The sequence below is a fragment of the Cupressus sempervirens genome, chromosome 10, assembly GCF_028749045.1.
Source record: "Cupressus sempervirens isolate cs-2001-9-10 chromosome 10, ASM2874904v1, whole genome shotgun sequence".
In the NCBI taxonomy this organism is placed as follows: domain Eukaryota; kingdom Viridiplantae; phylum Streptophyta; class Pinopsida; order Cupressales; family Cupressaceae; genus Cupressus; species Cupressus sempervirens.
Window position 1 is genome coordinate 283,867,611 of NC_143127.1, and position 15,465 is coordinate 283,883,075.

The window sequence follows — 15,465 nt, forward strand, 5'->3', positions numbered from 1 at the left end:
AAAATAGACCATACAACTAATGCATCCATTGAAGTGATAATAGACTAAACTATTTTAGAATATAGAGAAATGATACAACCCTAAATGAATACTTGGAAAGAATTCATTGAAACCATGATGAGGAACTCACTTCAAGAATGGGACAAGGCACAAAGAGCACCCACTAGAACTGGTAGACTAAATGTGACCTACCAAAAACAATCTATGAATAAATGGCCACAACATAGCAATCGTAAAAAAATCAAGTTTAGGGTTTCAAAAAATACAATATAACAATTTCAAAAAATACCATATTTCAATTGGGTTTTACAATCTCGATTGAAACAACAACTGCTATGCTTAGAGTGGCATGTAAAAACAATTTTTAAAAAAGGATTCAAGAAAAGAAATCGAGAAGGAGAAGCTTACAATAATGCAAGACGTTTGCCAAGAAAAGCTCAAGTTGCATTCCAGGTTTGAAGCACTTGATGAAGAATACTTTTAAATGTTTCTACATTCTCAGTTGCTACTCTCATGTAGATCTATGCACCAAATTGCTCAAATAACCTCCATCTCAACACAGGTAAACAAACATCACTTGAAAATCTCCTTGAAATATAGCTATGAGTGGATGAGCGGAGTTTTCTCCAGAAAAGCACATCGGAAATCCACATACCATGTAACCAAAAAATTGCCAACACCTAATAGGAAAAAATAATAATTTATATTTTTGACATAATATTAATTTTCAAAATTTTGAAGGACTATAGTTTTTGACAATATTTTTGTTCATTTCCCGGTTTACAAGAGAAATATTAATGTTAAAAAGACTTTTGCGAACATTAGTCTTCTACTTATAAATATAAAATTCTAATAATTTTTGACTTTGGATGTGAACTCACACCACTTTAGATCCTGCCACAACAAGCAAAGCACCCATCAATGACTTATTTTTGACAAGAATGTGAGAGATTTGGTTGAATTTACCATTGAGGAAATATTATATTTAATTTAATTACACAAGCTCGAAGACAACATATAATCGGCATTCTCCTCAATTCCGACCAACCACATCAACTGCACTTTATTTTGTTAAAGTGCTTTGCGATAAACTATAGCCATCGATGTTTCCGAGAAAACCCAAAATACAAGACGCCACGTCAGCTGATTCGTGCCAATGAAAGAACTCTGGAAAACTTACTTGCCACGTGGCGTACATCTACACGCTGGAACGCTCGGCACGAAGGCTGAGAACAGGGTGACGCGAGACGCCAAGAGTCGACACAGTAATCAAAGGACCAACAGCATCAGCAATGTGGGGCCCACAGCCTTCGGAAACTGCCACGTCAACTTGAAAGCGACGGGACACGATGTCGTCCCTGACCAACGGAACCAAATTGCGATGAGAGTACCTGGAGAGATTCCGAATATCCTCACTCGCATCAAAATTTGCTTGGCGGTGAATATAATCCAGAACTTTCGTCAAATTTCACGACGCCGGATCTCATTCAAAGTGTAGCAGGAATCTTGTTTTCTCTGCTCTGTGACGGCAGATTTTGAAGATAGAGGAGTTTGAGTGGATTGGATTTCTCTTGCGGTTTTGTCTATTTGCCACCCATAAATCTCCTGCCTTGCAATTCAGACTGTTCTTAGGTTTCATAAGCTATATCGGACGAAGGGGAAAATAAAATCTGTTTTGGCTCGCGGATTTGTGGACTCAAAGAGCGTTTCCACGCGCCATTGGAGATCAACTACATTTTTAATTTATATTCCGGGTATGTATTACAGACGAATTTACTTTTACATTTGGAAAGATTAAGTTTAGACCTCCGTTTGAACTAGATTATCGGGTTCATTAATGCGTTTAAATCTACGCTATTTAGGTTCTTAATGGAAAAATCAATCTGTCGTTGCTGTTATTCTGGGGTTCCAGGAATGTGGAATTTACTTTTTAGTTATGGAAGGGTTTTAGTCCAGGCTTATGAGATTGCGATTAAGGGTAGTTGCTTAGTGTTTTTTGCTAATAGTTTTCGGTTAATTAGGTGCATTAAATATTCATGTGGACAAAGTCTGGGATTTGATGGCACCATAATTTCGGCAAAGTTTCCGCCGTACATACTATGGAGCCTCCAAGAGATAACTTTTTCTTGTTTAAGGGAGAGTGGACAGAGCAGCGGGACCTCATGACATCTGATGTTCTGTTTCTCATTTAAGTGTGTGCAATTGTGGGGAATTTATCTGGATAGAAGTTTGGTAAATTTGGTCGGAAATTCTGTTGGCTTGTCAGCCACGGTTTGTGACATTTTTAATTATTTATTTTTTCGGAGCTAGGAATTGATTTTTGGCGGCTGCTGTGATCTTTTGAGACCGCGGGAATTGATGCTAGGAGAAAACAATGTATGCGGTTGGGAGGCTGAGCAGTTACATTTCACAGGGCGTTTACACTGTTGCCGCCCCCTTCCATCCTTTTGGGGGTGCCGTGGACATAATTGTTGTGCAGCAGGAGGATGGTACATTCAAATGCTCGCCTTGGTATGTTAAGTTTGGAAAATTTCAAGGGGTTCTGAAGCGCCGTGAGAAGATTGTGTCTGTGGCAGTCAATGGGGAAGAAGCTGGTTTCCACATGTATTTGGATAATAAGGGGGAAGCGTTTTTTTGGAAAGAGGTGGAGTCTGATGAAGAGGAAAATTCCATCTTTTCTCCTCCCAGTGCTCAATCTTCTAGCGATGAAGTGGCTACGGAACAGCAGTCCAATGGAAGAAGAGTCAGCTTTAAGGAGGATGACTCAAAGGATGAAGAAAACCGTGCAGGTGATGCCTTGACAAATTCTCCTCCTTCAGATGGTATTATGGTTTGTGAAAACAAGGAAGAAACATTGATTTCATTTTACAAGCAGACCTCTGATTCAGATGAAAAACAGATAGAAAATGAGCAACTTGGTAGCAATGTCACTCAATCCCCTTCTTCAGTTGCAAAGAATGGCGTGAAAACTAGTGCAATTGTTTCAAAGTCACCGTCCAGGAGAAAATCATTATTCAACTTTGTCTTCAGAAGATCTAAGAGGTTTTCTGAATCAGAAATTGCATCAGATACAGATCAAAGTGACGGGCTGTATGAAGGAAATGATATAATCAGAAGAAGTTCACTTGAGCGGGCAGAGATAGTAGCTAACCTTTTGGATTCCAAATGGGCCATTGGTGATACACCCAACAAGGAAGAGTCTGTGGGTGGAAAATTAAAGGAAATGAATCTCTTTTCTACTTCATCTGGTGATAGTCCTGGCAACGAAGGGACTATGGGCAATAAGTTTTTGGAAATGGATTCTTTTTCAGCCTTATCTGGTGATAGTACAAGTAAGGTAGGGACTTTTGGTGAGAGATCGATCGGAGTGAATCTCTTTTCTGCTTCATGTGATGATTCTGCTGACAAGGAAGAAACTACGGATGAGAAATTGGTGGCAAATAACTCTCTCTATAATTCCTCTGCTAGTGATGCACAAACGCTTGAGGAAATCAGGGAAAAGACTAATTCAGACAATGCCTCTTCATCTGGTAGTAGTACCAACAAAGAAGAGATTGTGGGTGAAAGGTCAAAGGAAATGAGTTCATTTTCTAATTGGTCTGATTATGGTGCTGACAAGGAAGAGATTTTGGGTGAGAGATCAGAGGGAATAAATTCTGTTCATAGTTCTTCTACGGATGATGCAGTGCCTCTTGAGAAAATGAAGGAAAGGACTATTGCTAATAACACTTATTCATCTTGGTCTTCTACCAAGGATCCCAGAGGCAGTATCACAAAGCAAGATTACTATGTTCACCTCAATGATTCAAAGAAACCCAGTGCATCAACATGTGAAGATTCTTTACAATTAGTACGCAACTCTGATGTTGCGTTGACAGCAGACAATAATGCTTGTGGTAATCAAATGCTAGAGCATTCTATTCAGCACAAAGATTCAGAGACATATCAATTCTCTGCAGAGACTGATATATTCACAATGGAAGGAAGCTTCAATGAGTTTGATAAGCTTGGGCAGCAAAATTCTGGAACTGATGTTGCTCAACTTTACCAGAATTCTATTGCTGATCAAGAATATATGAATTCTCAGGGCTTAGATATTCCTGATCCAGTAAATCCACACAATGTCGTTGCAGATGTGGAAAGCTGTTTGGGTACATTTGATCAGTTTGGTAAACAAACTTTTGCAAATGATATTGCTCTGCAGAGTGGGATCTTTTCGTGTTGTCAAGAACAGTTCAGTTCTGCACAACTAGAGACAACTAATTCAGAAGAATTAAGTAGCAGTAGCATGGATGTTCTCTTAACATGCATAGCTGACAGTCATGATGCAGTAGTAGCACATATCTCTTCTCTGGACCTGGACTCTGAAGTGTCCAATTCAAGTTGCCACCTACAAGATGCTTCTCCTAATCCAGAAACAAATCTAAAATCCGAGATAGTTATTGACAGACAGCAGGTGGTGGATGATGCACACATGGAGATTACTAAATACTGTTCTGATAAGAAAGAACAGATGGAACATAAAGAATATCAAGAGGAAAATATGCAACAAATAGTCCCTCTAGTCAAGCCAGACAATCCATCTAGTGACTGTAACATATCCATTTCATTGTCGGAGATTCAGCCTGGGAGATGTTATTTAAGTGGAAGTCTATTGGAGTCCGGAGATGTTTCAGACCCATGTGCAGACACATATAAGGTAACAATGAATTTACAACAGGTACAAGATACTGTAATTGAACCTACCATAGGTAGTGGAGATGACGAAGGAGAACAAAATGATTGCAGGATAAAATCAGAGAAGCTGGCTGGCATTCGTGGTATCCCTGAAAAGGAGTCAGATAGATTTATTTGCGATTTTGATGCTGCCAGAGAAAATAGAGTGCTTGATCAGAAAATAGCATCTGACAAAGTATCTAGTATACCTAGCTGTAAGCTATATCTGGTTGGTAATCCAGATACGTGTACAGCATCTAATGAAGGAAAACATAATTTACAACAGATGCTGCACACTGCAGTTAAACCTGTGATAGAGGGTAGAAATGATGAAACAGAAAAACATGGGAGCAGTGCAAAAACAGATGAGGAAGTCACCATTCCTGTTATGCCTCCTCCAAAAGAGTTAATTGGATCTTTTTGTGATATTGACATCTGCAGAGAAAACAGAGCTGGTGAGAATTTGGTATCTGAAGAAGTCTCCAGCTGCGCACATCCTCAGGAAGATGCTTTGGTTTCTGTGACTTGTAATAATATGATTGATGATAAGTTAGATGATACATCAAGACTGAAGTATCAGATGCAATATGATTTGAGTGCTTCTCTTAGTGTTTCCAAGCAGTATAAAGCGCACAAGTTAGATTTGATATTTAGCAACGATAGTTTTGTAAAGGCTGATGAGTGCTGCGTGCAAACCAAGGAAACCTATTCAAATCAAATGGTAAGGAGTGAGAGCAGGGAAGATCTGGAATTGAACTTTAATGAAGATTTTGTCTTGAATGGCTGTTTATCACTTTCTGAACTGAGGTCACATACCAAGGAAGGAACAAGAGAGCACAGTGTGCCCTTTCTTACTGAACAAGTAGAGAAAACACACAGGCAGACTAGAAATGACTATCAAAGTGAAGAACTAGTCCTTTCTGTTCAGCTCCATGATGAGCATCACACAATTTCTAGTTTGAATGCGAATGGAACAGATGTTACAGATGACTCGAACTTTGAACATTCAAATGCTAATGCATCTCAGATATCAAGAGCTGAAGCTATCCCTATTGCTATACGTGGCCTGCACATGGAAGACAGAGGAGATGCTATAAAAGAGTTGGGCTCCTTACCTAATTTGGAAAATTGTTTTTCAGATATAGAAAAAGCAGATGCTGATTATCTATACAGTCGCTCCCTGGATTTTAACCCTGATTGTTTGAAACACGCAATAAGCCGAGAAAATCATTTCCCTAATTTACAAAGCACTGAATCAAGAACTTTTGAGAAAGAAACAATACATGATTGGGCCACAAGAGAAGCTTCTACCGAAAGTTTGAAAAATTGGAGTATAACAGAGACATCAATTGCAAGGGTTCAGCCTTACACTGGTATTGGTATGCAACAGCTTTTGCAATATTCTGCCGTTTGCTAGGATTTAGAGTGTTACATGTTATTAATTAGTAATTTTTTAGTCGGACATAGTTCTAGGGCTTTATTTTAAACTAGGTTTTCTTTAAAAGCTAGATTGTTTTCTTGCTTATTCAAATAAGGTTAGTTCCTCTTGGCCGCATTTTTAAGGTTCTTTCTTTGTCATTTTTGTATTTGTGACAATGATATTTGTATGTATAGAACTTTCTCTTTGTAGGCACCTACTCTTTGAAGGAATGGGAAGGGATGCTGCATCTAAGGCTTTTGATTCTTTCCGGGTGTCAGCAGAGGAGTTCCATAATTCAGGTCCAGCCATTACAAAGAATGAAAACCTTCTTGTGAAAATTGGAGGTCATTATTTCCCTTGGGATGCAGCTGCATCCATAATTCTACAAATGGCCGCCTTTGGTCTGGAAGGCCCAGTAAAATCAGAGGGTGCTATACATGTTGAGCGGGTAGAAAAAACATTAGAAAAGTATGCATCTGATTCTTTTGTTCCACCTCGTGGTGGTTGGAAAATCTGGCATTCTCTATTCCGGAGAAGTAAGGTTCCTCAAAGGAGCTTCTCTGCCCAGGCAATACCAAGAAATGATTTGATTGGTGAGTCTCAAATTGCTTTGCGAGATTCCTTTGATGGGTCACTGAATGACTATTATAGAAAAACTGGTAAAAGAAAAATGCGGTCAAATATTCCTTCATCAGAACAGTTGGCATCCTTGAATCTTAAAGAAGGACAGAACATAATCACCTTTACATTTTCAACAAGGGTGCTAGGAAAGCAACAGGTTTGTTACTAAAAGAAAAAATATGGTCTGGGATTTCATACGCGTATTTATTGTTCCCAGTGTTTTAAAATGTTATAGTGTACTTGATTTGGACAGGTGGATGCTCGAATTTATTTATGGAAGTGGAACACACGAATAGTTGTTTCAGATGTTGATGGCACTATTACCAAGTAAGTTTTGTTTGAATTTAATTAGGTAGACTGAGACCAAAAAATGTTATTTGCATTTATGTTACTTTAAACTTCAACATGAAGGTTTGTAGAACCGTAAATTCCTTTTGTTATTTTGTATTTACTATGCCTACTTTTGGACGCTGTTGTCTGTTTTTCTTTGCATTCATTGTTGATACTCAAACTCCCCAAGGATTACAGCTTCTTCTTAAATTGCTTTGTGATGCAAACTTTGAAATGTTCAACTTGGTTTTGGGAAAGGTCAGCAACAATTGAATCTAAGATAGTTGTGACAGAAACAGTTGAAACTGCAATTTAATAGAATTATTGTAAAATCTAATAGTAGCACTGGTATTCTGTCATGTTTTAGATGGTGATACTGCTCATATTTCTGCCACAGTCTATGGTTCCTTACAGATTCTTTTATGGGGTATGGGGAGGCTTCTATAGGGATATGTGAGAGAGTTGAACAGCCTATCTCAATGATAAGAATTCAGGATAACCATTCCGATGAATGGATCAGAAGGAAGAACCTATGAACAAGCTACAATTCCCTTTCTGCTATAAGATAGTTATGCCATCTTGATAATGCATGAATAAATTGTAAATATAGTGCACATTACAGTGTCTCTTTTAATCATACTTTGAGCTGAAATATAAAAAGCGAGTGAGCTTCCGGCTCATAGTAATGTCCATTCTCTCAGCATGCTAGTATATAATGGCTCATAAGATGAATGCTACAATGTAGATCTCCTCCCTTGATGGCCAACAAAATGCTGGATCTTGTAGAGGAAATGCTCACAAAGGATCCTTGAACCTTGAATGCTTGAAATGCCTTAGAAAATCTGCTAGCTTGGGTGTTCTTGTGCATGTAATGATGCCTTGTGATGATGATTGATTGATGTGAAAATAAGGTGCCTAGGCTTCCTTTTATACAGTTTTCAGGCGCAAAAACAAAGGATGTTGATGGGGGTCACCCAATTTCAAATTTGAATCCATCAGACAAAATTGGACCTAGGACCCAAAGTCCTTGAGGAATAAGCAGACCTATTCCAGAATAGGTCTACACGGGTCAACCTATTCCAAGGTTATCTCGAAAAGGGTTAACCTCGAGGTCTCAGAAACTACACAGATAAAAATGGAAGAAACGAGATTGAGCGAGAGAAAGGGCTGATTGACCAGAAATCCATCCGTGGTCCATAATGTCACTAAAGGGGAGAAGCTAAAGGGTCTTAAATAATGGGTGCTTCCATTTTAAGATAGGGAACCCACCATGTTAATTTTCTCAATATGTGTGTTATTTATTTTTCTATATCTTTCACCTTTTAAGAGGAAGATTTGTTCTTCCTTTAATTATATTCATGGTGCCCTTTTACCAACGGTCACCACTCTTGTCTATTCATTAAATAATTATCTTATTATATAATATAATAATAAATTATCTTATTATATAATATAATAATAAATTATATTATAATTTAATTATGTTATATTAATTATATCAAAATAATATTCTAATTTAATTACATTATCTCAATGATAGTGTTATTAATATAATAATTATATTATAACAATGAATATAATTTTTATAGAATCAATAATTATATTCAAGAACCTTTATGTTAACTATGTCAGCTTGAAGGAGTCGGACCATAGCTACAACATCAACACTCCCTCTTAGCTAGGGTGGAATCCTTCTTAATAACTTTTGGTTCATCCTCTTGATGCTATCTTTAACAACACATAGTTGACTTTGAAGTCTTGGCTTTATCAAAGTTAGTCTAGCATGTTGACTTGTATATGATAGTGTAAAATTATACATTATATTTAATATTTCGAACTATGTAATTGATAGTTTTGTGCGATTTGGTAACCAACATTACACAAAATATTGAAACTACCATGTCATGGTTGCTTTTGGTGATCACATTTAGTTTCTTGTGCTTATAATGTGTTGTATTATATTTTAGGTTTGTGAATACCATGCTATATTTGAAATTGGCACGCAGAGTTGTTACTAGAGTTTTGTACCTCAGAATTGGATTCATTATATTGCTAATTTCTCATATACAACATCTGTAGTAAAGAGAATGCAAAATTGAACAATTTGTAAGGTAAATTCTTTATTCAATAAATTAAACCTTACTAAAAACCTAGAAGACTAAAATTATAGATAAAACCAAGAGTCTTAACAATGTTCAGAAGGTTTGCACCTTTCTTTTGGGTGTGGGTGTTGTGGAGGCAAAGCAAAAGTTTGACATGCAATGATAAATACATTACTATGCCATATCTTTTCTCACCTTTCAAGTATGATCACAAGACTGCTTAAGTCATGTGACCACAAATCAGAGATTTTGTATTTTTTGTGACTTTACAAGCAAGCTAATCTATTGCGACACAAATGCACACAAGAACTGAATTGGAGATTTGTAACATGCACAAGACAAGATCTGGATACTTGAGTTAGCCAGAAATACTTGATTATTAGAATGCAAAGATATGGATACTTGAGTTAGCCAGAAGCATGCTATGTCCCTTCTTGAGACATCCCTTCTTTTCCCCAAGACAATAATTTCCAAATAAAGATGAGAATAGTTATCTAACTCTAAATATAATTTAATCACATTTGAAGACATTTTATCATAATATTAAACTTAAAATTATAAGAATAATTAAAAGATAGAACTTATCTTTATTTTCTGCAGTAATTCTCCTTCAAACTGTTTTTTCAAAGATCTATAAAACTCAATAATATTAGGGTCAACATTCATAGAATATTCCTTATATTCAGTTGTATTAGGAATTCATTGGAATATTTGCAACCTGTGTAATGTCACTTTCTTGGGCTGATATGGTTTATGATTGGATTAGCCTATTATTGGCCCTCGTCAGCTAAAACTGATGGTTAGAGGGTCCCAGTTGGCTGTGCAGGATGCTTATTCTCATTTTGGAGGTTAGAAGTGTTCAAAATTGCTCTTCGTTTGGTTCAGTTTGACACGCTTACTATTTATAGTAAATGACTAATGTCAAGAAAGCTAATGATGCCAAGGCACTCTGAACAGGCTATGTTTGCAGTGTCAATCCCTGGCACCATTGGGTTGATCAGAATCCAAGGACTACCTATTTATAGTAAGACATATATGCAGAGTTACTATTTTTGGCAGGGTACCTGGATGCATTGTATATGAACTGGTCATCCTGTTTTTCAGTTGACAGTGAAATAATGATATTGGTGTGAGTTATATTATTGAATTATTAATAAATGTGACTTCATTAATAATTAATCATTAATGGTGAATTATAAAGTTATAAAGTCACTTCATGCACAATGTGGCCATGACCTTCAACTCAAATGACTTGAAGGTGCATTAATTGATTGTAATTTATTATTCTTAATTTTACTTCTACTGTCAGAAATGATAGACAACTATCACCGAGTGATTGTGTATGCTGTTTTTTTCTTCTTTCTCTAGTAATCTTCCCTATAAACTGGGAAACTTTTTTATTACTACCTGGACATATATCAGGCTTTAAATTTATTGCATAAATTTGGGTTGGAATGATCTGAAAATAAGCATGATACAACTTAGCAACTTTTTAAAAATGAAGTACTTGTAAGTACAGTCATTGATTACTTGTCATTCAATTTGAGCCATTAACTTATTTCTATTCAATATGGGTGATGCTGAGATGTATAATGTGATGATTGATTTGTGGGAGATAATATCATGAAGTTGTTGCAAGGTTCAATTTAGTGTTTATTTTGATAATCTGTGTGATTCAAATAGTTGTGTGTGGATAGACACTTTGAAGAATGCAATAAATAATCATGCATTAGCACCTGTTTAAACAACTGTGGTATTTCTATTGCAGATCTGATGTACTTGGACAATTCATGCCTTTGGTGGGAAAGGATTGGACACAATCAGGGGTAGCTCACCTTTTCTCAGCTATCAAGGTAGTTTCTATTATATCTTTTAATGAACAATTTTTTTTTTATATTGGAGTCCTTAGAAAATAAGTATTTCCTCTATGTCAGCCTAATTTAGAGAATGGAAGCACATGGGGATTTTGTGGCATGTATTGAGAACATTATGATAGACAACTTAAATCTCAATAGATGATCGGGGATGCTTGAATGTGTGCGTGTGTGTGTGGAATTTGAAAAATGTAAAAAAACTAAAAGATTAATTTTAAATGACTAGTCACAGTTTGAAATAAAATCAATCTAATTAAGGCTCAATCAGTCAAAATGCATTACATTACATAACCCTTTTTTTCAAGATATCTCATAAACTTTTCTATTGTGCAATGTTTTTAGAAAAATTGAAAGATTATTTTAATTATTCAATTTGTGAAAGTTCTACTGGCTAACCTGCATAGAAGTTATCTTCATTCCGTCGCCAAAGCTAAGATTTTTTTTCAGAGTGATACAAATATGAGTTTGTTCCAAATAATTTGCAAATTCATTTTTCCTAGGTCATATTTCTAATTGTTGCCCACCAACCATTAAAAGGTACACTGTTAATGCATGTGGTGAGACCTTGTTTTAGGTGTTATGTGTTTCTTAGGGTCTTGCCATGCGATTCGGAATAGGGCATACATTAAAGAGCAATATACTCAACAAACTAAATTTATTTTGTCAAGGAACAATGTTTAATTTTGTTGAAAACATCCCCTTCCACTTTGCATCGTTCCGACATGTTTTCCAGAGTAACATGGTTTATTTTGATAAACTAATTTGTATTTATTTCGTGGAAAGTGTAGACTGAAAAAAATAGACTGCTCTGCCCATAATATTATTTGGGACAACTCAAAAATTTGGGAAATGATAGAACCTGGGCAAGAATTAAATGCTTAATATTATTCATTATGTTTAACTTTTAAGTAATGATCAATTAAAATAAACATTAATCATTGGCTTTTTTCATTTAACTTTTTCCCTTGAGATGAAATTTTGGATCCCCCAAGTGGTCAGTTAATCGGTGATGGTAACACCATAGTTAATTATATTATCTATGGGTCAAGCGGCTATGGATTACATCAGTCTTAACCCTTCGATTGCGTTGCTTGCATTTGTAGATATATGTCCACCACCACTGTTCTGCCTTATCTATCCAAATAGAAACCTAAATGTGTATATCAGTTCCAGAATTAATTTTTTTTCAGAACTACATACAAATTAAGAGAAAGAACAAGGTTTTTGGTTGTCCAGAGGTTCTGTGTCCTGTTCCAGTCTGCCTTTACAGCAGCAATACATTTTTTGAAGTTTTTATCTGAAATGGTTATTTACACTGGTCAGTAAGGTCATCTCCCATCTTTTATTCTTCTATAAAAAATTTAAGTGTTTGCTAAAAGAAAATCGCCGTCAGTCTTCTGTTCTCATTTGCAAAAAGCTATTTCAACTGTATTTTCTAATTTTTGAAAACCAAATCAACCAAGGGTAACTGTAAAACCAAGAGAACTTTTCAAACTAAGTCTGGATATTCATTGACTTGTCCACAATTACATTTTATGTGCTTCAAAATATCGAAAGTTTTAGTTGATGAGGATTGACTGGATACCTAAAATAATTTTTGGTCTACAGTTTTGTTGATTCTCCCTTAGGTTTTTTTATCGGTAAAAGGCTTTTGCCAATATTTAATAATTTTAAAAATTTACATTGTTGTTTATCCCTCTTCGAAGTGTGTGCATGGGGGAAAAAGAACGGGGAAGAAAACTCCCAGACTAGCTCGAGATGCAAATGTCCTGTCTATTTTATGATACAATTGCCTCTGCTTTTTAGCAAAGGGCTTTGAGAAGGCATACCTTCTCTTATACGAGAGACAAAGTTTAGTACATCATTATTGCATCTTCGATCTATCTCCTTTCTACATTACTAAAATTCTACTTGGATTCTCGTCATGAAACTTCTTTTCGAAGATCAATTGCTTTTTAGATTTCCCGCTTTATTATGTCCTCATTATTACAAAGTTCAAAATTCAAGTCACCAGATGTTTTTTCCTGCTTACTTTCTTTTGGCCAAGATCCTTGTTAGTAATAGTGAGTCATAAAAATCACATTGAATTAGAAATATTTCTGTGAATAGGTTTTTTCCCTAATTAATAGAAAGAGCATCTTTTTTCTTTAAACACTTTTGAAATATGAATTTATTTTATGATAGAGTAAAAATTGAATTATCAGGAAAGTTACTATTAGCAATGTGTCGTACTAAAGAGGCACTAAGAATCCTACACAACCTAAATCTAGAAAAGGAAATACACATCTATGCAATATGATAATATAGAAACAAGTTACACTCAAATTAATAGCGGGTGGCTATTTAAATAGGAGGCCTAAAGAAAAACGGAAAACGACACCATAACTCAAGACATCAAAAATCCTACTTATCATGTAGAACCTATGAGAGGATTGTTCATCCTAGTGTGATAAGTAAACTAATTGAATATTAACACACCCTACTGTCAAATCAAGATGTAAAATATATTTGATCCTAAAGCTTTTATCTTATATTATTCTGTCGAGGACTTCTACAATTATTGGATTATTGGCTAATTTGATTGTTCTCCCTTATGTGTTTTTGTGCTGGTACTAAGTGATTATTTAACTCTTGATTCTTTTTATTCTATTTTTGAGTTCATGTTGGTTGCATTCAACAACTTTTAGAGCTTTTAGAATATCTCAAATCTGGCATAATTTATTACGATAATAGATAGTTTCTATTATCTCTGTTTAGTTTCTAATGGTTATCTATTGAAATCTTTTGTAAATATTTAGTTTTCAATTTCTAGAATAGAATGCTTCTATTTTTTACGATTGTTATTTAAGGAAACATCGTTCAGTCTCTTGTATAAATTGATCTCTTGATTGTCATCGGTAAATATTGTGTAGCCAACAAGGTGTGTGTTAGGATGTATCCCGTTGGTATATGCTCCTTCGGGAAGGTTCTTGTTATGTAGTCGACATGTTGTATGTAGCCGACAGAAACCTTCGGGAAGGTTCTTCGGAAAGTATTTATACACCCTCCAGGATCATTGCAATCATCATAAGCATAATGTAATGTCTTTGGCATATGCGAATAATAAAAGGAGTACTGCTATTCTTTTTTATTGTTTGTATGCATTAATTCATTTACCCCATGTGGTAAACATTTGGCGCCGTTGCCCCATGAACTTGGAAGGAGGGAGGAATGAAGATTAATGCCAAATCAGCTTAACAATGATCGGAATAAGATAAAGGGAAAAGATGGAATATGTATTGCGCAAGAAAATTTAATTTTGGCACAGCAAGCTGAACGTAGAAGGAGTTTTGAAAAGATTGCCGACGGACACCGAAGCGTTGAAGAACTGTCAGAGGAGACTCGACAGTGGTTAGAATTGGTGGAAGAAGCAAGGGAAGAGTTTTTGAGCCTATATTTGCTGAGGGAAGAGAATCCAAACGAAAGGGAATTGACTCGCACAGCTCGGAGTGTCGAGGGAGCACAAGCATGGAGTGAACTCTTCGTCCACAATACACTTCTAGAACGGACAAATTTTCTTAACGGAGAACCTTCTTCATCAAAAAGCACAGCTACCGGAGTACAAAGTGTTGGTGTCGAGATACAAAGCATTAGTGTTGGGATACAAAGCATTGGTGCCAGAGTACCAAAGCATTGGTATTAGGATACAAAGCGTTGGGGTTGGGATACAAAGCGTTGGTGCTGGAATACAAAGCGTTGGTACCGGAATACAGAACGTCGGTGTTGTAGTACCAAACAACGCCCCTACACAACATCCAGTAACAATGGCAAGACCAAAGGAGAAGTTGCCTAAATTTGATGGTGATGGAGCAACCGATCCGATCTGACATTGTAAAACATGCGAAACGATTTGGAGGGTGAATGGCATAACAAATACAAACGAATGGGTCAGGCAGTTTCCGGCAACCCTAAGGGGTGTTGCAATTGATTGGTTCGCTAATGCAGATCCCCAAAAACTAACCACTTGGGACAACCTTAAGAAGGAGTTTACTGCCGAATTTCAACTGCTCTACGACAACAATGAGATTGTAGCCGAGATATATAACACAAAACAAGGGAAAAATGAAACAATTCGAGTCTATGCTAGGAAATTAAAAGACTTGATAAATAAAATGGAGAATAAGCTGGTTGATGGGCTACAGAAAAGATGGTTCATTGAAGGCCTACACTCGAAGTTGTGGAAGAAGATGAAGATTGTGTTGCCATCGTTGTACACGGAAGCATACAATCGAGCGATGAATTTAGAAAGCGAGCAGAAGACAAAAAAGAAAATGAAGAGTAGTTCATTCGAGTCAGATGACAAAGCGTCTTCGGAAGAAGAGAGCAACGATGACGAAAAAGGTAGCAGAAAGGTCTGAGCCCT

At 36.2% G+C, this 15,465-nt stretch overlaps 1 protein-coding gene across 3 annotated transcripts in view; it reads left to right on the plus strand.

Annotated features, from left to right (window-relative positions):
* Window positions 1–1,473: 1,473 nt before the first annotated feature.
* Window positions 1,474–15,465, plus strand: part of LOC149533759 (uncharacterized) — a 41,390-nt gene continuing 27,398 nt past the window's right edge. For 2 of the 3 annotated variants that reach the window (XR_016357959.1, XM_089807018.1), the window contains exons 1-5: window positions 1,474–1,754; window positions 2,022–6,095; window positions 6,331–6,914; window positions 7,011–7,084; window positions 10,958–11,042. Coding sequence is in view for 2 of the 3 variants with exons in the window: in XM_089807018.1 (XP_089663144.1) it covers window positions 2,375–6,095; window positions 6,331–6,914; window positions 7,011–7,084; window positions 10,958–11,042 (4,464 nt within the window). In the remaining variant the exon portion in view is untranslated. The remainder of the gene's footprint in view (window positions 1,755–2,021; window positions 6,096–6,330; window positions 6,915–7,010; window positions 7,085–10,957; window positions 11,043–15,465) is intronic. The other variant, XM_089807019.1, reaches the window with a different exon arrangement.